At 42.4% G+C, this 25,791-nt stretch overlaps 2 protein-coding genes across 2 annotated transcripts in view; one reads left to right on the top strand and one right to left on the bottom strand.

Annotated features, from left to right (window-relative positions):
* prex2 (phosphatidylinositol-3,4,5-trisphosphate-dependent Rac exchange factor 2) overlaps positions 1–22,070 on the bottom strand; it is a 33,822-nt gene extending 11,752 nt beyond the window's left edge. The window contains exons 1-21 of the mRNA XM_077623761.1: positions 21,487–22,070; positions 20,943–21,017; positions 15,036–15,192; positions 10,897–10,968; positions 10,284–10,406; positions 10,109–10,213; positions 8,740–8,841; positions 7,606–7,767; positions 6,404–6,537; positions 5,893–5,996; positions 5,203–5,352; positions 4,986–5,127; positions 3,974–4,074; positions 3,686–3,789; positions 3,573–3,622; positions 1,596–1,671; positions 1,461–1,533; positions 1,164–1,399; positions 951–1,099; positions 796–881; positions 142–278 (exon numbers count right to left, since the gene is read on the bottom strand). Coding sequence (XP_077479887.1) covers positions 142–278; positions 796–881; positions 951–1,099; positions 1,164–1,399; positions 1,461–1,533; positions 1,596–1,671; positions 3,573–3,622; positions 3,686–3,789; positions 3,974–4,074; positions 4,986–5,127; positions 5,203–5,352; positions 5,893–5,996; positions 6,404–6,537; positions 7,606–7,767; positions 8,740–8,841; positions 10,109–10,213; positions 10,284–10,406; positions 10,897–10,968; positions 15,036–15,176 — 2,247 coding nt within the window. The 5' untranslated portion in view covers positions 15,177–15,192; positions 20,943–21,017; positions 21,487–22,070. The remainder of the gene's footprint in view (positions 1–141; positions 279–795; positions 882–950; positions 1,100–1,163; positions 1,400–1,460; positions 1,534–1,595; positions 1,672–3,572; positions 3,623–3,685; positions 3,790–3,973; positions 4,075–4,985; positions 5,128–5,202; positions 5,353–5,892; positions 5,997–6,403; positions 6,538–7,605; positions 7,768–8,739; positions 8,842–10,108; positions 10,214–10,283; positions 10,407–10,896; positions 10,969–15,035; positions 15,193–20,942; positions 21,018–21,486) is intronic.
* On the top strand, positions 16,781–25,431 carry cpa6 (carboxypeptidase A6). The gene is made up of 11 exons (XM_077623760.1): positions 16,781–17,006; positions 19,068–19,143; positions 19,225–19,349; positions 19,896–20,010; positions 20,089–20,190; positions 20,249–20,353; positions 21,472–21,582; positions 21,646–21,736; positions 24,630–24,832; positions 24,908–24,992; positions 25,073–25,431. The coding sequence occupies exons 1-11, from the start codon at positions 16,909–16,911 to the stop codon at positions 25,285–25,287; spliced, it is 1,326 nt and encodes a 441-aa protein (XP_077479886.1). The 5' UTR covers positions 16,781–16,908; the 3' UTR covers positions 25,288–25,431.
* Positions 25,432–25,791: the final 360 nt, after the last annotated feature.

Genomic DNA, 25,791 nt, shown 5'->3' with positions numbered 1-25,791 from the left:
AAATTTGGTCTGAAATACACGTCATTTCCTGAAAACAAGAACGTCATGGAAAGCTTTTTCTGACTGGAAAACACATTTTTGCGCTTCCCCTGTAACTGTTAATGTGGATTGATCATTTGTGGACGTCTATTGTGTTTTTACCTGCGAAGGTCGGCGGTATTTCCGACACGCCGTGACGTGAGCGATGACGCTGGCGTGGCTCTCCTTGCTCACGTTGATGCCATTCACCTTGATGATGCACTGACCCGGGTGGAGCCCGGCCATGGCCGCCACCGTACCTGGCGGAGGGGAGAACGACATGGTCACGTTTTGGCAAGACTACTTTTTTACAAGAAAATGGTTTTACCAAGTATACAATATATGTTACTTCACTATAAGTAGCGTTACAACGCAGGGTTACTATTGTTAATGGAGAAAATGACTAAGAATTGACGAGAACCATTTTAAGTAGAATTTTTAAAATGAAATGAAAACAACTTGCTAACTGAAGTGCTATTGTCTGCTCACCAAACTAATGAACATTTCCAGACACTCATCCTTTTGTTTTCCAATTTCCGACTGCAAAGTACTGTTAAACCACATGTTGTCTTGCATAAAATGACACAAACAAAAACACGTGTCGGCTTGTTGCCGTTCTGTTATATCTTATTTACTGACCTTGAAAGCATAGCTCCGGCCTCCCTAACACGCTGCGTTAAGTTTAGAGGAGCACAACAACAGCGCGGCGTGAGTCGCGCAAACACGACGGCCGTTCCCCCGACCGTCCCGCAATAACACCACGGCGTGACAGTGTACCTCGTCCGATGGCGTGAACCACCGAGGGGCCGAAACCGCGGATCTGGAAGCCCAAACCGTCCACGGAGTCGGGAATCTTCACAGTCCTGGAATTAGAAAACAATCATCGTTGGGAGTGTCCCGTTTGGAGGCTAAAAATACACGGGGAGACGTACTCTCTGGGTTTAGTGCTGACCAGAACCCTGAGCGGCCCTTTGCCGCGGAAGCACCGCTCCAGAAGAACTTCCACCTCCGAGAAAGGCCTGAGGAAAACCAAGTCCCCGTCGATGGCGAACAACTTCTTCCCCGCTTCCAGGCCGGCCATCTTAAAGCGCACCGATCCGGCGAGTTCAGTCACGGGCACGGGTCGGGGTCGCCGAAGAACTTACCTCGGCGGGGGAGCCCTTCTCCACCGACTTGATGATGGGAAGCCCGTTCCTCTCCTCCAGGTTGAATCCGTAACCCCCGTCGCTGGGTCTCACCAGGAGACACTTGGAAATGAGGTTCTCCACGATCTTCAAGTCGTGCTTGACGGGCTTGTGTTTGGTGTTGGAGCCTTCCATCTCCTCGTCGGCGAAGAAGCGGAAGAGCAACGGCTCGTCCTTGAATTCGCTCTTCTCCAGCACTGATAACGTACAAAATTGCAGTAAATGTGCGGGAGATTGGGCTGCGGGCGTTTTATTCACCGTGATGCATGAATCCGTTGTCACACAGCTCCACTCCCAAAATGAGTGCTTCCTCTCGGGTTCTGCAGTCGCCCTGCGAGAAAGAGGACGCGGATCACATTGCCCCAAACGGCCATGGAGTCGTCAATACGATACCTGCGCTATGAGCCAATCGATCAGCTTGTTGGCCATCACCACCGATTTGTACGTCCGCAAATGGTAATCTTTGTCCCTTAAAGGAAAGTAGTGTAAATATTGGCCACTTAAAACAGACTTCATATTTCTGCCAAGAGGGAAAAAGTTGAACATTAAGTCTATTCAGTTGATGTCTTCAGCTTGGGTTAATTAATAGAAGAAAATAGACATTTATATAGCACACTTTTTCCGGTTATCTAGTAGGTATATTTCAACATAATTTTTCTTTATACTTTCTTAAACTTACAATGAATATGAAATTTGAATTCTTGTATTTATATAGTATAATGACACTTTTTACATATATACTTCATGCGGCAAAAAATGGACTGTTATGTTTAATTTAATTCATGCTGGTTGGTCATGTTATTCTTCCATATTATTTTTAAATATAAAAAATAATGATGAATAAATAAAATATACATACAATAATAATGAATCATATAGTACCAAAATAGCTACTTGCCTTGTAAAGAATCAACTGAATGAATTGAACTATTGTAATTTTCTACTTTCTTTGTGTACACTTGAATGCAACACGGGCACTCATGCCTTCTTATAACAATAAATGAGCTCAAGCCAGAACCAATACAACAAACTAGAAGCAAATGAGCCCACGTTCTGGACAATTGACGACAGGAAAACAACATTCCAACGAGAGTGAGCGAGGGCCCCGGCAGTGTTTGGTCCCAGGGGTCCCGACCCCCGCCCCACTTTCCGACTCCCCCGTCTCCGCGCGGCCCTGCCATTTCTCAGTGTCGCGCCCTCACGTAAACGCAGCCGTGACTTTCCCATGAAAACGGGGGCCGAGTTACGGCCCCCCGGGGAGAGGTGGCGCAAACGGCTGTGACTTGGCGGCGGCCCGGAGGACTTTCCCGCTCCCTTCCACAATGCGAGGTGGCGTTATGTAACGGAGCGTCTGGGAAGAGCTAGCCAAATAGTACGGGGGGAGGCTCCGTGACCTCCCCCCGCTCAATGGGAGAGGCTGTCACCAGTGACAAATGGGGGGCAGGTTGCGGTCTGGTGGGCATCCATATGTCCAACATGAGGAAACAGCGGGCTCGGGGGAAATTGAGCTGGCTTTTCATTGGCGGGTGAAAACATGACTTTGGAAAAAAGTTGGATCTTGGTTTAGGAAAGAGTGGGACAAAGGCAAAGGGATTCTTAAAATATGTTGTATGGTCATATTAAGTTATTGGCTGCTATTGTCTGGTCATTTTCGCGTCAGATGTCCTGACGAAGAAAATACTATTTTTTTGAAGGAATCCTTAATTTATTTATTTGATGAGAATTGTTGAATAAATGGTTGTCTCAATTTAAAAAAAAAGCAATGTTAAGAAACTTAATATTTTGTCTTTCTTAACAAAAAATTCAAGTTATGAAAACGTTTCTAATCTATTTTTAATCATAAGAAATATGGTAAATCATGGGGAATGATCAATTTTTTAAAAATCAATTCATAAAAAAACAATGTAGCAATATGCAATATGTAGAAAAATATTATTCCCATGGATGACAATTCATATTTATATTCTCCCACATAGTACAATATTTAGAAAGCGGGAATTGTTTGTATATTTAGCAACATTAATACATAATAACCCTTTCACTTAGGCTCTTTCATACATAATAGAGCAAGGAACTAGTTTTGGTCATTAAAAAAACATTATCAGCTATTATTATTGTATTATTGTATTTTCCTTAGCCTTTGCTGATGGCCTAAAGAAAGATTTCCAAATGTGTTACTTCAAGATACAAAAACAAGGACTAATTGAAGCTGGTGTTTTTTCTTCAAAAGTTGGCGGCATGCGTACTTGGCCAAGATATTCCCCGCCTAATTAAGCGGGGATGGTGGCCCCAATTAAACTGGAACATTCTCAGGCCCCGAAAAACAAAGCGCCCACCGCAGAAAAAAATAAAAATTGGCTGAAAACCCACCTAATGACGGGAGTGAAGAGACTGTGAAGCCGACAGAAGAGGCGAACACCCTGGTGAAGAGAGAAAAATATCAAAACCGCAGTTCTACAGTAGCGGTAACTATTTTTCCTTACCTTAGATATGACGTCGTACATGTCGCTCCTTGGGTGGAAGGTGCCGTCGTCGTAGCGGAAGCGGTACAGGACGGGCTCGGGTTTGAACTGGTGCTTGTCGGTGACTGAATGCAGAAGAAAATATTCATTAAAAAAAAAACTATATTGTGTTGTTAGCTTTATGAGCTAAAGTAAAAAAAGATTCATTCTGCCGTTTTATTGTTTTAAGATAACACAGACAAAAATGAAGGAATCCAAATTTGAGTAGTGTTCTTCTTTTCCTTTTTCAAAATAAAAACTTGGACCCACCATGGTGGATGATGCCATTCTCCAGCAGTGCCTGTCCAAGATGGACACCTTCCTCCGGGTTGCCGGTTTCGCCCATTTCCATCAGCCAGGACACAAACTCGCTGAAAAGACACAAAAAACAGCTTGATTTAGAGCAAGGGTGACAGACTCGGGTTGCTTCGCGGGCCGCGTTAACGTCAACTCGATTTCATGTGGGCCAGGCGGACCATTTTAGATATATTTAGATTTTTTTATAAATGGATTAAAAGAACAGGATTAAAGGCCCTGAATATTCAGTTTTTATAGATCTAAAACAATGTTTATTTTAGCTTTTTTCTATATTTTTCGATTTTACAAAATGATTTTTGAACTAAAAACACAGAAAAAATGGATTAAAAAATGACAATTATTGATTTAAAAGGGGGAAAATCAGGACATTTAATATACATCTATACTCTTCATTTTAATTTGATCCAAAAACAGAAAGTCGGCACTCATGATTTACTTTCCCGGGCCACACAAAATGATGCGGCGGGCCAGATTTGGCCCCCGAGCCGCCACTTTGACACATTTGATTTAGACGAAAAAACAAGTCAAGCGGGGAAGGAGGAAAACAACAACAAACATGGCGGCTCATCTGATGGCTTCATTTTGTGATGACATCCTTGACCTCATCCTCATCTGGCCAGGCGAGCCAATCAAACGTGCCGCTGTCCCGTAATTCGAGACATTATTAACTGAAGAATTATATTCGAATTTTGCCTTTTCTTGGGAATATTTGCATATTTTTCACATATCCCATCCCCTCCGTATCGTTGGCGTCAGCTGGTGAGAACGGGTAACAACATGTCTGTTATTTTTAAAAGGAGAGCGCATAACTGTGGCAGGGTTTTACACGGCGCGGCGGTTTGGGAAGCGGACCCCGCGTTCTGCTTTGGTCGCTCCGCCACAGGAACGTCGGGCAAAGATTTTTTTTTTTTTTTTTAATAGCTAGCCTACAACATTGTGATGACATCATTTGAAGGTAACTCACCTTCCCAGGAAACATTTTGGGAACGTGCTGAGCTTGCGCTTTCGGTCTTTGATGAGGTGTCCCTTGCTCATGAGTTGGTAGAGCTTCTCTCCCTTCTCCGAGACCATCAGCCAAGTGTCCTGCTCCATGCCCAGCGTCAAGCCTACAAACGAAGGAAAAGCATTAGGGCGTCTTTTTTAGTCTCGTTGGCGTTGTTTGGAGAGTGGCGTCCACTGACTCTTGCGGCGTTCGCGCTCGCGCATGATGGCCTCCAGCCATTGGTGCTTCTCCTCCGACGTTTTGGCCATGCACACAAACCACTTGTTTTTGGCCGTGTTGTGGATCTTCCAGCCGTTGTTGACGATGTTGCCCGAGCTGTGGTAATCGGCTGGAGGGGGGAAGTTGCTAAGATGGTGACCCGGGTCGTGGTTTTGCTCGGGTGGAAAATTCACGATGCGAAAATTGAATGTCACGCGAGTCTGGGCTACATAAAGGATTGGGCGAAAAAAAAAGGACTCATGTCGCTCATTCATTGGGCTAATTAGATTAGCTCGAAGCTAAGTGTATAAGAGATTTAAAAGAAAGCCAAAGCCAAAAACTGCCAAAGCTAGATGCATGAGAGATTTTCAATTGACTATAATTTTGCACTTTGCCTAAAAAAGACTTATTTTGGCTAACTCGAATGAGGTGAAGCCATGCTAGGCTATAAAAGATGAAAAAAACAAAACAAAAAAAAGTCCCCAAACCAAAAACATGAAATATTTGATTGATGGAAATTTGGGGACTAGATGTTGACATACGGTTGTGAAATAAATGTGTGTGTGGAATACCTCAAAGTTTTTGTGTGCACTGAGATTGTTTCTACGCAATGACGTTTAAAAATTGATTCATTCTCTTCTGTTAAAGCTAAAACTTTAACGTGGCTCACCTGTGCCGTCGTCCACGTTTTCCACTTCCATCACTTCCGTGTTGATTCTCCCTCTGAACAGGTAGCGGGGAGCTTCTGTTGTGGCTTTGCTGTTTTTCAAACGTCTTTGAGAACAACAAAAAAGCAGATTTTTGGTTACATTTTGAGACTTTTTCCCCTAACAACCACTACAACATCCCAACAGACTTCTCTCCTTTTTTTCCTCCAACCTTCAACATTCCACTTCTCCTTGCAAACCCTCCAAAAACTTCATTTTGGTCTCTTAACACACCCTCTTCCCAACATACACAGATGTTTGTTTGTTTTTAGAACAGCTCCATGCACGTACTTTTGCCCTAAAAAAATCCTTTTAGGTATTCTCGGAGTCTTTTAAGCCACCAAGCTCGGCACACCCACCTTAAAAAAAAAGTACGTTTGGGTACTTTCTGAGCCGCCGAGAAAACACCATTTCCCCCACCAAAAAAGTGAGCATAATGATAGAAAAGCGCTCAAACGGCACAAAGGAGGCCACCTGTTTTTCTTCTTGCAGTAGACCAGGAGCTTGTCAAACAGGAAGAAGATCCTCTCCTGCACGTTCCCGGCGGAGATCTTCAGCAAGACGCCGTGCATGAGCATCTCCGTGCACGTGTCGGTGATGTTGGAACCCTGACAAAAGACGTTTAGAGGGCGTACGTTATTGAATATTCACAAGCGGGAAGAGAGAAGATGACACAAGTGAGGCCTTTCCGGCTCAATCTCTCGGGGTGTGAAAATATAAATAAAGTAAAACTGAAGGAAAAAAACACTTCCACTGTACTAGCGTCCGTAAAATAACATCCTGTGCGGGTAAGGCAAACGTCTTTTCCCTCACCTTGGCTGCTCTCGGGGGAGTCGCCGTGCCCCCTCGCAGCTAAAAATAACGCTGGGCCACGCAACACTTTTTACCTTCTATTGCTCTTTTAGTGCTCTTGTTTTTTTTACAGGCATGGAGCGGAACTGAGCAGATGTCCAAGTCATTGTGGAGCACCACCAGGCACCTCAAATTAGCATCTGCATGACAGAATCCATGTTCCACTGCTTTCTTTTGCACTTTAAAAGTCATCTAGACTCAAATTGGACAGAGTAAATGAAATGTGAAAAGAAAAACTAATGTATGATCATTAAACTTTAAGTTTAAGCAATGATCCGATTTTGCACCAGCCAAAGAAAACATAAAGAAAAGGAATTTTCCCAAATTTTCATTTTACCATGTTAACCCCACGTTATTATTATTTTTTTACAACACTAATAGAAAAGGGGCCATTCACTCTTACTTAGAAGAGCAAATACTTTAATGATTGCTTTGTGAAGCGTTCCAACAGCTGCTTCGTTATTTTGATGTCACTTTCATTCCTTCCATCATAAAAAGCAAGGCAGACCTTTAAAACATCATTTGGTCTCATTTCCCCTCCTCTGAAGCTGCCAAAAATAACAAGCAGAGGGGCCGATGATGAATCGTTTTTCTTAAAACAAATGTGGAGCGTCGAGAGCCCCGAAAAAGTCAAGTGGAAGTGACCGCCGTGACCAAAAAACGCCGGCAGCGGGATGACCGTCCGCCCCAATTATTGCCGAGCTTGTGTTTGGAATTAATACAGCGTACGGCGAGGGACACCGCAGAGGCTACACCCAAAAAGAAGGAGGCCCGGCATTTTCACGGGCTGATCTTTCTGGGGAAACTATTTAAAAGTGACTGACCTCCCAGCCTTCGATGTGAGACTGCCATTCCTCCAAGACTTCCAGCTTCTCCATCTGCCGCTTGGCTTCGTTGATGTTGGAGCAGACGGCCTTCATCACCTGCAGCGACTCCTGCACCGCCGTGTAGTCGGCGTGCTTCTTGGGCGTGCGCTTCAGCAGCTCCTGACAAAAAAAGCAGGATGGCATATGGTATATATGGATGGTATATGTCTACGTGTATGTATATGTATAGGTGTATGTACACGTATGTCTATGTATGAGTATATATATATATATACTTCAGCAACACGCTTATTTATTTATATATTTATTCATGTATTTATTTATTAACTTACTTATTATCTATCTATTTATGTCTAAAATGCCTTTCCTATTTCTGCATCCTCACCCTCTTGCTACTGTGACAACGAAATTTCCCGAATATGGGATGAATAAAGTTATCCAATCCAATCCAATTTCAGTTGGGAAATTCTCCTTTTCTTGGTTGAACCCTCTAAATCGCCCCTAGCTGCGAATGGCTGTTTGTCTCAGTGTGCCCTGCTATTGGCTGGCCACAGTGTCCGCCGCCTGCTGCTCATAGTTGGCTGGGATAGGCTCCGGCACCCCCCAAGACCCCGGCAACGATTAGCGGTACGGAAAAATGAATGAATTCCGCCTGAGTACCAAACGGAAAGAAGCTATTTGCAGTAGCTAAAAGTTAAAATAGCCTTTTGACTTTTTCCGATGTTTTACTGGATGCCTGTATTTTTAGACCAGTAAAAATAAGGCAAAATATAACGTGACCAGGAAATCCTTGATAAAGTTCCACTCTTACTATCATTAGTTTCTAAAGAGACATTGCCAGACGTGGTTTGATTAAGATCCGATCTGGTGACCAAATCTGATCCTCCAAAAACATCCTACACGGAGCATTGCTACTTTTGACTAAAATAAGTCCACCACGCCAAAGCTTTTTCCAGGAGAAGTCCAAACAGCTGCGACCCTTCAATCCCTCCCAGCGTCGGATGACCTTATTGTACTTCAACTTAAGTGCGTAACTCTGCCAGGACGGGGGGAAACGCGTCCTCAAACCTTTTCCCTTCGCCTGGCAGATATTTCAAGAGCCGAAGCACGACATTTGGGCGCAGTACTCACTCGTAGTAGGAGGGGGTACTTGCAGATCCTCTGAATGGGAGCCACCAGGTAGCCCTCCAGCGGCACTTCCGTATTTTTGCGGCCCCCCAGCAACATGCAGTTCTAGGGGAGAGACACAGGAAATGAGCCGAGAGGGAATGGAACTGATTTTTTTTTTTTTTGGTTCCTCATTCCGTGATGCTCCCCATGTGGAAGTGTCTCGGAGCGCGGCAGGAAGTTGAAGTCCTCCCACGCACGTCAGCTGTCAGGCGCGCTCAAATTGGCTCAACGCGAAGATGAAAATGTTTTAACTTTGGCAGAGTTGAGAGTATCGTGGGATGACAAAACACATGTTTTTGCTTAAAAAGTAAACCCAAAACACAATGAAATATGTTTTGTTGTAGCTCAACACTGGCTTCTCGGATGAGTGGCTGCTTTTGTCCAATGTCATTGAATGAAAATGCAATGATTTAAGAGCATGTGTTTTTTCTTGGAAAAGGCAGCCAATTAGACCATCAAAAATTATTTGTTTCAAATGACATATATGAAAATAAAGGGGTCGATGAGAGCTAATTTTCTCAGTCTACTCCAATATGATCACACAATAACAAAAAACAAAAATCCACTGTCAAAAATAAATTTTCAGCAAAGTATATTAAGTTGCACCTCAAATTAAATGGTTTGATTAGCGCTTTCCGGTTTTGCAAATATTGTCTCAATATGTACTATTATTACGATTTACCAAACTCCTCCCTAAACAAAAATCAACATTACCAACAAAACACACAAAGTCACATTTCAAATTAAAGGCCTAGGCCACATGTCTCAAAGTAGCGGCCCGGGGGCCAAATTTGGCCCGCTGCATCATTTTGTGTGGCCCGGGAAAGTAAATCATGAGTGCCGACTTTTGTTTTAGGATCAAATTAAAATGAAGAGTATAGATGTATATTAAATTTCCAGATTTTCCCCCTTTTAAATCAATAATTTTCATTTTTTAATCATTTTTTTCTGTGTTTTTAGTTCAAAAATCATTTTGTAAAATCTAAAAATATATTTTAAAAAAAAGCTCAAATAAACATAGTTTTAGATCTATAAAAACGGAATATTCTGGGCTTTTAATACAGTTCTTTTAATCAATTTATTTAAAAAAAATCTAAATTTTATATCAAAAATGGTCCGCTCGGCCCACGTGAAATCAAGTTGACGTTAAAGCGGCCCGCGAACCAAACCGAGTCTGACACCTTTGGCCTAGGCGAACCATTTTTGTCAATATCCCTTCAAAATATGATTTCAACACCCAAAAAAAAGTGTTTTGGTTGAAATTTCACCAATTGTGATTTTTTCACCCCACCAAAACCTTTTTTGGGTGCTTTGGTACATTTCCTCTCACCAGCAAGCAAGTACGGACGCTTCGAATCTTGTTGAGCTCCAACAGCAGCCGCTGAGCCTTCTCGTGATTCCCGCAGTATTCGTCGTAAATCTGGAAACGCCGCCTCTGCGACGCAAACGCGGTCGTTTTAGCTCCACCATCCCAGCCGTGGGGAAGCCAATGTCGTCCCACTTACAAAATGCAAGAAGCAGCGTCCCACTTGGTGGTGGGCGTGCGGGTCGGGGTGCATCAGCTCCTCCGCCATGGACAGGAAGTCCTTGTGCACGGCCAGGATATCCACGATGTTGGAGAACAACACCTGGGAGGGAGAGAAAAAAAATGTCTGCCGTCAATATGTTGGCGTCGGAATGGAATTTGTCGTGCCGGCTTTTCATCTGGTAATTGAAAACAGGCAGATGGCGAGAAACGCCGACGAGCCTTTCACGCCACATCGGTGGCGATATTACGAGCCGATGGGAGAATTCAATCCAAATGGGCACATGGGGAAAATATGCTCGAAATATGAGCCTATTCATCTACCCTGTTGAGTCCAATCACACTTTTTGCATTATTCTTGCAGTTCATTTAAATCTATTTATACTCCCTTATTTTCTATTTTATACTGTTTTTTGGGGGGTAACATTTTGGTGTTAGAATCCCGGGATTGCAATGCATTGTGATGCGCGACTTGAAAATTCTTCGGAGCGTTGTTGTGGACAGCGTGTTCCCAAACAAACCATAAAATGGCAGCAAATGTCTCTATTTATCTTTGGAAGTACCGTAAATATTAGCAAAAAAAGTCTGGTCACCTTCACTGTTTCCTCAGTGATGTTCTTGTCCATTTTGGTGACCACGTGTTGCTGCAGTCGGTGCAGGAACGCCTAAAAAGTGGAGTGTAAAGTCACATTTACATTTAAAAAATATATATATATATCTTGTTGGACATACTGAGAATGGGAATGTCAGACCTTGTTCAGACTAGCTGCCACATTCCAATCTTTGGCTAATCTGTGTTAGCTCTTTTGTAGTCTGAACAGTCACATCTTGACATTTTGAAGCTATATACGGGAGGTTGTTTCATATAAGGGGGAAGATAGGAAAGATAAGAGTGTGTAAGTAAGCTATAGGAGTGGCAAAAGTGGCAAAGTATTGTTAGTTATATGTTACAAACGAATATATTTGATTGGAAAGTATCGATGCTTAGCTATTTATTTTTTACAATTTAGTCTGCAGGTGATTTAGCATAGCATTGAAAATGGTATGACGACATTTTTTTAGTATTGATATCAGGCTTCAGATTCAAGTGTAGTGAAATTTTGGTGTTAGAATCCCGACGAAACACAAGCCGTGGAGTGGGCTCATTTCCGAGAAAGACTTTGGAGCAAAACTGTAACAGAGTGCTGGAATCTGGCTTGGAGTGGATGGAAGAAAACAAATAGAGGAGGCTACTTCATTAATCAGGCTTTTTGTTGAGGCCCGACTGGCTGATTAGCATTCCAAGGCCGGGCCGGCTTTGCTTCGCCCCGCGACTAGCCCGCATTAGCAAGTCTAATTTGAACAAACACGGAGGGCAGGGACCTCCACGGGGCTTTCCGGTCTCGGGGCCACCGCGCTCCTTTGCATTCGTGGCGGCCCACCTTAAAACGTGAGCCAGAAGGAAAAAAAAACACAATTATCGTAAAAAAAACTGAAGTCGATTCATATTAGAAAATCTAAGCGTGACCATAATTTTTCTCGTTTCGCTAGCATTCACGGCTAGTCCTCCCAGTTGAAACGAAATCTGCTTTAATAGGTATAATTCAGACTGACTAAAAATAGTCACTTGCCCTGTGGAAGGGTTAAAAACAGATTGGGGCTCCTCGTAAAAAAAAAAAGTAACAAAGCGTCCCTGGTAATTTAGTGAAAAGTGAAGCTCTGGAAGCCGCCCAAGACTGGAAAGCTGACTCATTGGATTTATGAACCCGGGACGACCGTGAATCGCAGCCCATTTTCTTCCCCGGACGGCCCATAAATATCCACTTCATTTGCCTAATTGCGTTGCGCTGTTACCGGGTCACCCAAACGGCATTTTATTGACTATTTACCATATGCTCGCATTCGCCGTGAATCGACGGGGTGACGCGGTTGCGTTTTTGGGGGGGTCCGCTGTGAGTTGGCCGGCATGTATATATAGTGCGTCGGGCGGACATCAACGAACGAACGAATGAATGAATGGGGCTTCTCTTCTCGTCTGATGCGTCTTTTGTGCATCGCTCGCTCGTTAGCAGCGTCGTCACGACCGATCGGATCCGAACAAGCGAGAATGGCAGAAAATAGGAGCAAAAATCTATTTTAAAAGTCTTGCCAAAAAAAATAATGATTTGGGAAATGAAAGCTGATTAGAAAATGGAACCCTTTGACTGCCTAAACCCAATTTCTGCCAAAATGATAAACAGGCCTAAAATAGGCAAAGGTGCCCCAAAATGTTTTGATGTTAGCGCCATGCTAACAAAAAGCTAACAAAAATTCATAATAAATCAATGGATTATCTCAGAAAGTTAATATTGATATTTTTGGATGGAAAAGAGTCTCCATAGGAAAGAAGGAAATGGAAATTGTAAGTAAAATGCTATTTTTCAGAAGCATAAATACAAAGGGAAGACAAAAGGGAAAATATTTCATGAAAAATACACAAACAGCATTTCATTAAAAATATCAAAAAAATACTAACTAAAGAAAAACAACATAAAACACAACCCAAATGTTATGGCTAAAAAAAATAATCAAATTATACTGGTAATATCCAATATTGCATAAATAACACTGAAAATTAGACACTGCAACAATACTTGATTGTTTATCAGAGCAGGTGGTAGCCAATGGGAATTGACGTCATTAAAAACTGTTTTCAAAATAGCCCACTTTGATTTAAATCAAGTTTGCGGTCACGTCGTCTTAATTTAATCTGTAACGATTAGTGGAAATTCCCTATCGTGCCTGCCTTTGATTTTGTGTCAAAATAACTGCGTCGGTAAGCCTTTTACACCATTAACATTTGCCTGTTTTATTGCATTTTGGAGCTTTTTTTTTCTTGCCCAAAACAGATTGTCACATGGTCAACATTAACTGGCCCAAGGAGAGTTAGCGTTAAAGCAGGAAACTTGCAGCACAATGTAAAGACGGGAAGGGCCGCTCGGGAAGGAAGGGAGGAAGGAAGGAAATCCTGCTTGACTAATCTCTCGCCGTCAAAAGCCCCCCCCAAAAAATAAAGGGGGGTCTCGGACGCTCCTTTCTTTAAAATAGGTATGTGAAACTCTTGGACATGAAAATGTGAGATGATTGCAGTTTTTGAAGCCAAATTCACTATGAAATCTGCCTAGCAACAAGAAGCCGCACGTGTATTTAGCATGAAAATGAGTGCCATCTTTTTGAAAATAACGCATGCCAACTGTGCTACTTTGTAGTCGGGCCAAAGAAGACGGTAACACTTAATGCCTCACATAAATGTCCATTATGTATCAGTCACATGATAATAGCCAAAGGATTTGATTCACACAGACTGTTTACATTATGTCTGTTTTTTTCAGGCTGATTCCAATGAAGATAAACACGAGCGCCCACTGTCTCCTATTATAATTATTCATTATATAACATCTAGGCTTATTTGGGATGTCTCCCATAACTTTTTCGGGCACCTCGGGCCCTTTCCGGGAGCTATTTTTAGGCAGGATAATTGCGGTCCTTCCGCTGTCCGAGAGAATTTTGAGCATTAACATTAAAGTGGGGATGAACTACATTTTTAAAATAGCGAGGGTGGCAGCCAATGAGGGTCTATCGCCGTCAATGGCGGCCAATCTGCCTTTGATGAGCAGTTTTTTTAAAATCCATTTTGAGACTGAAGGGAGTCAAAGTTCTGCAGAACTGGTTTCGCAAAGCGCACTTCCTGCAGGAGGAATTCCTCCGAGATTCGGAAATGCTGCGAGACAATGAGCGGTCGCCGACCCCCACCCGCCCGCTCGCCCCAAAAAGACGGACAATGCACCTTCGACGTGCCACGCCGTCCAAGTGCAAGTTGAATTGGACTTTTTAAGGCGACTTATCTCAGCTGGTTTCCGGCCACAACAGAGCGGCCTTTCAACGGAGCGGCCAATCCCGGCGGAGAGGACGCGCTGGCAAAGATGGCCGTTGTAAGAAAGGCCAGATTGTGATCCGTGGCCTCCCCAGTGGTCCCAAAGATGAGCTCCATTAGAAACATGTGGGTCGGCCTGAGATAGCCATACAAAGACGCACGCACACGCACGCCTACGCTTCTACTGATACAATCGAGCACAAAGCGCAAACAGTGATAAGATTAAATAGAAAATAGTTAAAATAGCAGGGATTTGCCTAAAAAATGAGTTTTGTGCCCCAAAAAAGTTGAGATTTCCCGTCACAATAAAGCTCAAGTGACCCAATTGAAAATGTGACCATAAAAGCTAATTATTTTGCATAAACTTGAGAAACTATTGCTCAAAATTGATATTAAAGAGATTATTGTTGCTGATTTTATAAATGGACTCATATTTACTGTACATAAATTGAAGTAATAAAAAACGAGTCTAAACTGGCTATTTCAGAAATGGAAAATATCATGATAGTTTATCTTAATCATAGTAAAGTGTGAATTTAAAACACCAACTTTTTAATTAATAACAGTTGTCAGTAACCAATTTTATGAACTGTACATGTTCAGAACTTGATGTCAATGTTGTTTTGGTGGAGAACCAGATTTTTTTTAAAAACACTATTTTCATCATGTCATTCGAGACTATTAAAATACATATATTTGATGCACTTTTACAGCAATAATTCTTACTTTACGATGCAAACACCTGCAATGAGAGCTCCTGAGGACACTTCAACCTGCTTCCCACTTTGCCATCACAGTTTATTGCCATTTGTATTTTAATTTGGTTCTAATTCAACTCACCGAGAGGAAGTCCAGTGTGGCCACATAATCCCGTTCGGTTTTGAGAAGCTCATTTAAAACGCAGGCTCTCAAACGGAGCTGTTTATCCAAATCTTTGCCACTCTCACTTCGGTGGTCGCTCCTGCCCTCCTCGGTCATCATGTCAAGCAAAAAAAACCTAAACAAAAGACCAAATACACTTCTCAGGCATAGTTAGGGAAAAAAGTGGGGCTGTTTGAAGCCAACTTTGGCTGGACTTGAGCTCTTTCTGCATTAAAAAAATAAAGGAAAGGGAAGCAAAACAAAGGGAAAAGTGGAAAGGATGAGCACATGTGACTTGCTCGCAGTTTATATGACAAGTTAAGTCAGCCTCCCTAAAGCGCGAAAAGATGCTGTCAAACGCTCATGAGTCAGAAAGACAAGTTCCGGTGAAGCTTTTCAAAACAAACTCAGGTTTTCTGAATAAATGAACATTGTTTTGATACGTTTGTGATTTGAAATCTCGTATTTTCAGGATCAAATCAAGCCAAATTTCCTTGTGTGTTCCAAAATCGAAATGACAATTAAAACTACGACTAAAGTATTACTCACTTTATTTAACAAATAATAATTACTTGTTACTAAATAACTTACTCGAAAATAGTAAACATGTGAATACATTGTCCTCTAGTGGCTACGTCCGTTACTACAAATCACTCTTGCTTCATATATATTTGCAACCACTAGGGGGCTATTGATCTCGGGGTAAAAGGTATTCAACGGATGTAATCAAAAGAAAAACAATTGATTCGATTTAAAAGATTTCTGAAAAAAACTGACATTGAAAAGTAGAAAAATAAGGGTTAAAAAATATTTTTTTAAATTATGTATATGTACGATTAAAGAAACATACATAGTGAAAATAACGCAAGTTTATCAAATAAAAACTAACTTAATATTTCTATTTTAGAAAATTTCACAATTTAATAAAAATAGTGTTGCAAAATAGGTTTAAAAATTCAGAAAAAACGAAGGTGCCGTAAGATTCCCATGCTGGCGTACCAACGACTGCAGGAATGGTTTGGTTGCGCTCTGCTGGACACGATACAGTAAATGCGTGTAAAACAGGTGGCGCTCTTGTTGACACAGAAAGCAAGCATGTGTAAAATGTGCTGCCGCCGCAAAAAAAAAAAAAAACACAAAAGAAACGGCCTCTGTATGACTTTCGGCACGACAGAGTCAAAGACAAAAGTCAAAGGAAGAAATACGGACTGAAAAAATTAATGCTAAAAACGTGTTCCTAATACGACTACAGCTCCCTCTTGTGGTATAAAAGAACTATGTAAATTAATGTGAATTTACAGTTTGGCTTAATATTTTTTCTTTTTCTTTTGTATTTTCTTTGCAATATTTTTTACATTTAATTCTTTTTTGGGTGACCTTGTTTTTTCCCAAATTGCTAAAAAAATCTATCTATAAAATATCTATTTTTAACTTGACTTCCATTGACGGCGCTAGATCAACCGATTAGACGTCTATTGCCGTCAATGGCAGCGAAACATGCTCACTCAACAGTCTATTCAAGTCAATGAACAAGTTATTCGCGGATTTTCCCCCTTCGCGGTCATACCTGGTCCCTCCCACTCGCGAAAAACGAGGGTCGACGACTCCCCTTTTGACACATGCGCAGCCAAGTCTTCCACTTGGCCCCACGTGACTCCCCCCTCCTCTAGCCCTCCTTTTTAAAAACAGAGCGCCGCTTCTCGTGGAGAGGTGCTAAACGATTTCCCCTCCTCTTTGGACTTGGCACCTCCCGAGCAATCAGGTGTCCAACCAAAAAAATCGCGATCTGCACTTTCCTTCCAGTCGGACAACAAAAAAGTCACGAGGACGGACGTCTTTCTTTCCAACTAGGATGACAGTGGAGCTATTCCGTCTTATTTTGCTGCCCTGCGTGATCATCTGCAGCGGGGTGCTATGTACGCACTCGCTCTACAAGAATCGCTACGATGGGTGAGTAAGGAAGTAGGGAAGCGTCCCCCCAACCCCTCTAAAAAAAGACCCCCTTCTCTTTTCCATTCATGTGTGGCCGTGAGGGATAAGACAGACGCAATTGCAATCAGATGTTGCTTCTTTTTCGTCTCCTAGGGGGACAAAGAATGGCTTTATATGTCTTTTTTTTCTTTTTTGTGTTCATTTAAGAGCCACATGCAACATGGCTGGCAAAAAATGTCGCACTTTGAACATCCCAACTTAAATGATGGAGAAGGACGTCTGTAGTTTTTGTTTGTTTGTTTGTTTGTTTGTTTGTTTATTTAGAGAACGCCTTGCTGATTGGTCAGTTAAAAAATGGCAGTATTCCAAGAATAGTGTTTTATTTCTTTAGGTTAAAGTTGTAATATTCCCCCCAAAAAGTATTTGTTGTTGTTGTAATACTGTATTACAACAACAACAAATGCTTTTTGTTTATGTAATACAGTTTATTACAGCAACAACAAATACTTTTTGTTGTTGGAATAAAGTATTACAATAACAAAAAAGTATTTGTTGTTGTTGTAATACTTTATTACAACAACAAAAAGTATATTTTGTTGTTGTAATACTGTATTCCAACAACAAAAAGTATTTTTTGTTGTTGTAATATACTGTATTACATAAACAAAAAATATTTTTTGTTGTTGTAATACTTTATTACAACAACAAAAAGTATATTTTGTTGTTGTAATACTGTATTCCAACAACAAAAGGTATTTGTTGTTGTAATATACTGTATTACATAAACAAAAAGTATTTTTTTGTTGTAATACTGTATTCCAACACTCAAATACATTACTAGTATTAAAAAATGACCATATAGATTAGACAACAATATTTTAGTGAAGTACTGTATGCCTTCTAAGTTTTTACTATAGTTTTAAATATTATTATATGTATTAAATTACCGTGTAACTATTATACTCTATTCAATTAAATCGAAATTGACAAATGTATGACCTTAGTAGTGATGGGGCAGTTCAACTTTTGGCTTCGTGTTGCGGATTAACCGTATATGACACAAACGGCGTGTTCGTCAATGGATCTTTTGATGAATCGTGGGATGGAGGGGGGAGACTACAGGGGTGAGGGAGGGAGGCACCTCGCTTCATTTCCTCCTCCATACGCTACATAAGCAAAGTTTACTGTATATTTATGTCTTTTGGAAGGATGTCAAGCAAGAGTTTCCTTGACAAGGTAAGCGTCGCGTTGCAATTGACAATAAGCAGTTTATTGTTACACTAGTACATATGGCGCGAAAAGCTCATAAAATGGCGGCTAAAGCTAAAGTGCCTTTTGTCGTGTCAACTGACGCTTTTTGCTTCCTGTGCGACATTGTAAAACACACTAATGACACACACATGTAAAGAAGCATATGCTGGCGCGTGATGTCAAAATAACCAGGTTGATATTCTTTATCCTCTGCCAAGACTTGCCATTACTGGTTGTTCTAAAACTAAAGGTCGTCACATTTTTTTTAACGTTAACAGTATGATGTTATAACAATCAAATGTAACTGTTTTAATGTAAAATTATCATGGTCACGTTAAAGTGTAAATCTTTTGACGTTGCAACATATGATAGTTGAGTGTTAAAATATAAACATCATTGATTAAAATGTGAAAATGACCCCATTTTAACAGCAAACTTACCTTAAAGTCATTTCATGTCAAATTTCTAACACCAAAACACAAAATTTGTTTAAATGTTAGTCAACGTTAGCACGTTGCTACAAAAACATTATTGCAAAATAACATAAAAACTACCACAATACTCTACATTACACTTAACACCCATTTTCTCATGATATATTAAAAAACTACAATTTTGTAAGTGGGTAGAATGTTTCATAAAAAGGCTTGGAATCCATTTTCAAAGCAATCTTGTTCTGGATGTAAACATGGGAAGCAGCTGCTATGGAAACCTGATCCCATAATAATGCTTGGCGCTCTGTCAACCCATTTGACATCTCAAACCAAAAATGCGTGCGCTGTCTTACATTAAGAGGCTTTGGTAACTTAACACTTGGGATTCTTTCAGGGATCAGGTCTTCAGGATAAGCCCGAGAAACGAGGAGGAGGTGTGCACGCTAAGGGAAACCCTGCAAACTATGAAGGTGGACTCCGTTGCTGTCCTATTAAGAGTTCCAAAGAGTATTTCAATTTTTAGAATAACACCCATTTTTTTTGCAACGAAGGTGGACCTGTGGCAGCCCAACAGCGTTTCGCTGATTAGCCGCAACGCTACGGTGGATGTGCACATTAAACGCAGAGACACGCGACGACTGCACGCTACCTTAAAGCGGGAACGCATACGATATAGGTGACGACATTCCGTTGCGCTAAAATCGGACGATTACGAGCATTGTCTTAGTTCAGTCGCCAAATTGCAATGATAACGTTATCAAATATTGGTAGAAAAATGATACAAGATATGTAATCGTACATGCTAACAAGCAAACGTAATGTAAACTACAGGGGTGCTATGAAACGATAATGTGATATGACCTGCACAAGAAGCCGGAGTTCAGCCTACATTCTCTTACATTGCTCATCTCTTCATTAGCTTAACGTTAAAGGAATACGTTGTGTGAAATAAGTTTTTATAGTAGAACAAAGTGACGAGATTCAATTCTGATGTAATTTTAAAAGTAAAGATATGTTTACATTTACTGTATAGTGTTCATATATAGTCACAAATCTATTTTTATTGAGAAAGAAAATGAAATGTTATTTATATGAGTAAGTTATGCCAACCGGGTATTATTACCAGTTGCAAAAATGAGACTATGGTGTGACAAAACTACTGTTGAAAATATTGAAAGTGGACTATTCTTTATAACGTGACGTCCGTCTCATCCTCCCGCAGCGTTTTTATCTCTAATCTGCAGCAGGAAATTGAAAAGCAGTCGAGACGTCGCTCGTCTCGCAAGCGGAGATCGGATGCTCAGTACGACTACGAGGTCTACCACTCCCTGGAGGAGGTAAGCGTCCTCCCGCCCAATCATTTTGAATTTTAAATAAATAAATAAATACAAATCACGTTTATCCCTGCCGTAAAGATCCAAAGGTGGATGTTTGAGATGAACGCAACTCACTCTGACCTGCTTGACATGTTCTCCATCGGGAAGTCGTACCAAGGACGACCCCTTTATGTCCTTCGGGTGAGAAACGTGGTGGCGATGGGAAATAAAACGATTCATGCCAATTGTGTGTCGTCAGCTAGGAAAGAGAACTCGGCAACACAAAAAAGCCGTTTGGATCGACTGCGGAGTCCACGCCAGGGAGTGGATAGGCCCTGCTTTCTGTCAGTGGTTCGTCAAAGAGGTCATTACTAACCCTGCTAGCTTGTGTACATAATCACCTCATACGCACATCGATGTCATTGGCAGCCAATACAATAAAGCTTTCAATTCAATTTCAACTATGAGCCATCCCATCCATCACATTTATTGTGGTTAATGGCAGCGAATGAATGAAGTGACATTTGTTTGCGGCCCAAAAGCGGATTTGGAAGTTAGATTTCAAGGGAATATAATGACCCGATCCATTAGCTTGAATAGCAGACATTATTAGCTTCCTTTGGCCTTTTTTAAATAATTTTGCTACAGTACACCCATCTTAGACCAGAATATGTAAAACATGTATTCTTTACAAGTGAATTAAAAACCCACTATCATCATTAGCATCCCTCATATTGCTATATTTGAGATTTAATGGCCCACATAGCTTTACCAAACACATTGTTAGCTTAGCTAGGCCTATTTTCAATGACTACCATATACAAGTTTGGTGTTTGTGTCTATCTTAAAAAAGGATACTATAGTTTAAGCAGCATTTTTAATCTTCTACAACTGAATGCCAATAATATAACATGTTTTAATTCCTCATATTGATGCATTAAATTTTAGCTCACCATTTGTTGTCGTCTTGGGGTTAGCTGATCTTTTTTTTCTGGCCAGGAAACATATTGGGTGGTCAAATAACACACCTGTATGAATGACACAAAAAAGAGCTTGGATTAATTATATAATGTATTCCAATAAATTCACGGTTTTATATTTTTAAATAGCAATTAAATTTACCAATATGCTAGCAAAAAAATGTGGTTTGTGTATTGCGCAGGTCCTACGGTTCCAAAATTAGTTTCTTATTATTAATTTTTTTTGAAACAAATTGGCTTGCATTAATTTTGTTTTATTAATTGAATTAGTTGTTGCCAATTTGTAGAATAACCGTTATAAATTGTAGAATCGTTTACTATTTATTAAATAGGTATTGCGTAATACCGCCACAAGCCACAGGAGGGCAGTATCTTACCCTTGTTTACCACTAAAGCGTTTATTTACCATATCAAAGAACTCCTAAATGCTCATTTCTGGATACAATGTGAAGTGAATTCAAGAGTATGTTCAATAAAAGCATGATTTTGTGTACAATTGTAGGCGCTAAATTCGTACCTGTACGACTCGGGGACACGGCGACTGCTCAACCAGCTGGATTTTTACATCATGCCTGTCTTCAACGTGGATGGATACCACTTCAGCTGGACGACGGTACTTTAAATAAACCTACAAGCATAAAAAAGTTAAGAGAACAGCGCGCGGTTCCCTGTGCAGGATCGCTTCTGGCGAAAGACGCGGTCCAAAAACCCAAAGTTCCACTGTCGAGGCGTGGACGCCAACAGGAACTGGAAAGTCAAATGGTGTGGTGAGTGTGATCACAAAGTCAATGTTATATTTCAAAAAAAACATAAATAAGTATTGCAATTTTAAAAAAGTTTAACGGTAGCGGCCTTTGTCTGCGGTAGAAGTCCAATCCATTTGAACTGGGAGAGGCTGGCGGCGACCATTCAATAGTGAATGGTATAAATAAGGTATAGACTTGAGATAGACAGCCTCCATTTTGTGAGGTCAGTGATACCCACACAAAGCAATGATGGGTATTAATGAAGAGGGCGGGCCAATCTGGGATAAAATACGACTAAAATGGCTGATTGAAATTCCTTCTTTTTTGACACGTTGGGCAAAATTCTTTCTCCTGGGGGAGTTGTCCGTCCCTTTAAAAGGTTCCAATGTATCCGCTATCGTCTTCACCGGCTGACTCGGCAGAATCTGCGTCGGGGATTGGCGTCGCCACGCTTTCCTCGGCGCAGCCTTTCAGGTCTGGCGTGGAATCGGCGTCCCAAAGTTCCGGCGTGGCCGGTTCGACTTTTCCGAGCCGTGACGTCAACTCGTCGATGTCGCTAATGAAACTAGCGAGCAGCCGGTCCTTCTCCCGCGAGGCCCGTCGGTTCCGCCTCTGCATTTGCTCCCACTCCGCTTTGAACTGCTGCCATTCGCCGTTGATGGCCTCCACGATCTTCTTGGTGGTCTCCTCGCCGCTCTTTTTGAGCTGCTCGTACTCGGACATCCAGTACCGGCGCACGCTAGCCGTTTCCCGGCGGGAAGCCGCTGCGGCGTCCCGGAGCTGGCCGACCTCCGTCTGCTTCTTCTGGAAATTCCCTGGCGAGTCTTTGAGCACCTGAACCTCGTCCGGGGCTTCTCGGAGCGTCCTGCGTTCCTCTCGGTGGCGCCGGCGCTCCGCTTCCGGGTCTCGCGTCAGAGCGCCTATGGCGGCGGGGAGTTCCTCGTCCGGCGTCTTCTTGGCCTCGCGTTGGAACTTCAGCTCCTCCTTCAGGCGGAATACGGATCTCTGCATCTGGGCGGCTTCCGCCTCCAGCCGGAGAACCTGCGCCGACAGGGCGCGGTGGTCGCTTCCGAGCAGGGAGTTGTCTTTTCTCAGCTCGGCGATGACGTTGTCCTTCTCGGCGAGGCTTCGGTTCACGTGCCACCGTTGGCGCTCCAGCTCGGCCTCGTAGTAGACGGCGGCGTCGGCGCCGTGCCTCTGGACGCTCTCCAGCTTGGCGTTGAAGTAGGCCGCCGTCTCCTCGGCGTGCCACTGGGCGCTCTCCCACTGCGCTCGCAGCTGGGCCGCCGCCTCCCGCTCGCGGACGCCCCACCACCGGTGCCACTCGGCGTTGAGCGCCGCCACCATGTTCTCCGACTCGTCCTCGCGCGTCCTTTTCAGGAGGCGGTGCTCCTCCATCCAGAATTGGCGAACCTGCGCCGTCTCCCGCTGGGCGGCGGCGAGGACGTCCCGAAGGACGCCCATCTCGTGCTCCTTCTCCCGGAGCTTCTGCTCCGTGGTCGTGGAGCTGGCCTGGCTTTGCGCCTCCTCCAGAGCCTCCTGGAGCCTCTGGCGCTCCCTGTGGTGGCTCTGGCGCTCGCTGTCCATCTGCGCTCGCAGGGCCGTGTTCTGCGCCACCAGCTCGCGGTTGGAGCTCTCGCTGAAGAAGAGCGCCCGTTTCAGGCCGCTCTGTTTGGCGTAAGCTCCCTCGGGGACCGGCGGCGGATGCCGCGGGTGCTGCGTCTGAAACCACAGTTTGAATATGGATTATCTGATACATCCGAGTTTTAGTTGTTGTTGTTGTTGTTTTTTTTTACAGTTTACCGTATTTTCACAACCCTACGGCGCATCGTATTTTTAGCCACAGTGTCAATAACAAGTACTATTTCTGTATATATAAAGCGCACTGGATTATAAGGCGCCCTGTCTATTTTGGAGAAAATTTAAGACTTTGATGTGCGCCTTATAGTCATGAAAATACGGTAATAGATATTTGCAAAAGCCCAAGTACTCACTCACCCTCTTTGGAAAGTCTACCATTGACGTGCTAGCATAATCCCTGTTGCCCACACTCGGGCCTGGACTGTCCAAGTCATCCATAATGTTGTTTGCTAATTTCACATGCTACTTTAGCTTTTGGTTATCATAGTAAGTACCCCCTCCCTCCAAAAAAAACATTAGGTAACTTGGATTTCTCAGGAGTAAACAAAGTTATCTGGTCACAAGGCGCGATAAAAGGAAAATGTCATTTTGGGGGGACTTTGAGATCAAGGTGCTGACATTTGGATGACATGAGGGAATGATATGACCTCGTTATTTTGAATACATAATGATAATCAATGTGATCATGATGAGATACTGTCATAAACAATGTTCACATTGAGTTTGATAAGGGACAGCACATATTAATAAACACATACATTCATGTTAATGAACATGTATATGTAATTAAGTTAGGTTGTAGCCGAGGGCTAATTTCCATCTTTATTCCCTTGTGCAGGCTGAAGGTAAACGATCACAAACACGTAGCACAGTTTTAGACAACGTTGTGATGGCAATTATGTTTGTCTAACAACCAGGCTTTAAGATGATTGGTCAAGCGGTTCAGAGACGGGATTCCACGTATGCTAATCGCTATTGAGTTCCAAGTATGAGGAGAAAGGGTGCTTTGGCTGAATGCACTTTTTGAAGGGTACTACACATTCACCTCTAGAGCCAGTCATTGTTAGTATCTTATTTTTTTGTACAAAATCCTTGCAGTGGAGGAGGAGCTTTGTGTTGGAAGATTTTCTATACTAAGGTGGCATCTGCATATTTAACAGTATTGTCCCAGTTCAGGCGTTTGTGTTTTTTGAAATAAATACATCATAAAAATAAATAAATAAAGCTAAATTTGTCCACATTGAGAAACAAATACATTTCCCCCTTTTTGCAGAAGAGGGGGCTTCTTCCCACCCCTGCGACGACACCTACTGCGGACCCTACCCCGAATCGGAACCCGAGGTAAAATGGGTGGCCAAGTTCCTACGCAAGCACAAGAAGCGAGTCAAGGCCTACATTTCGGTCCACGCCTACGCCCAAATGCTCCTCTACCCGTATTCGTACAAATACGCGGCTATCCCCAACTTTAGCTGCGTGGTAAGCGCAAAAACCACGGACAGCGAGCGCGTGGAAAAAAAGGCATTGTCGCGTATCGTCTTCTTTGAATCGTAGGAGTCGGCAGCTCGCAATGCGGTCACGGCGCTGTACTCCGCTTACGGAATCAAGTACAGATACGGACCCGCTTCCACGACTTTATGTGAGCATGACGTCGACGTTATACGAGAAGTAGGAAATGTATACGTGAAATGAAACCATGTTGTTTTTTCTCTGGCAAAGACGTCAGCTCGGGGAGCTCCATCGACTGGGCCTACAGAAACGGGATCCCGTACGCGTTTGCTTTTGAGCTTCGCGACACGGGCTACTTTGGCTTCTTGCTCCCGGAGACCCTCATCAATCCCACGTGCACCGAGACCACCCGGGCGGTGAAGGCCATCGCGGCGGGCCTGCTGAAAAAGTGCCAAACAGACGTCGACGCTTTTTCGTACATGTGAACGATCACACGTGTTGGTTTTTTTTAGGTGACGAATCGGGACAAAGAAGCACTTGTCCTCATCCGGCAGGACTTTTTGATCAAATGAATCACTTGCGATTTTTAGGGGGCTTATATTAATGTCATTATTTTCTATTTTACATGTTTTGGGGTGTTATTAGTTTAGTCATAACTTTTCCAGAAGGTTTGGATTAGAAACGTGTGTGTATGTTTTTCAAAGAAATACAAGAAAATGAACACATCCATGGTAGTTATGGTTTTACTTTGGAGGACCATTTCTGCCAACTAGGCAGCTACAAATAATTGACTAGTTAATGATCAAAAGAATCAACAGCTATTTTATTGATCGTCTCAAGATTTTTATCTGTCCTGTTTGAGCTTCTTAAGAGCTCTTATTTTATTTTTATTTTTTTTATGGGAAAAGGGGGTAAATAATGAAGCTTTTAGAACTAAAAATATGTTTTGCTAAATGTTTGTACGAGGGAAATGAGTAAATATTCTCTGA

The sequence above is a fragment of the Stigmatopora argus genome, chromosome 17 (assembly GCF_051989625.1).
Source record: "Stigmatopora argus isolate UIUO_Sarg chromosome 17, RoL_Sarg_1.0, whole genome shotgun sequence".
In the NCBI taxonomy this organism is placed as follows: Eukaryota; Metazoa; Chordata; class Actinopteri; order Syngnathiformes; family Syngnathidae; genus Stigmatopora; species Stigmatopora argus.
Note: the sequence above shows the minus strand (reverse complement) of the source record. Positions and strands in the feature narration are given on the sequence as shown.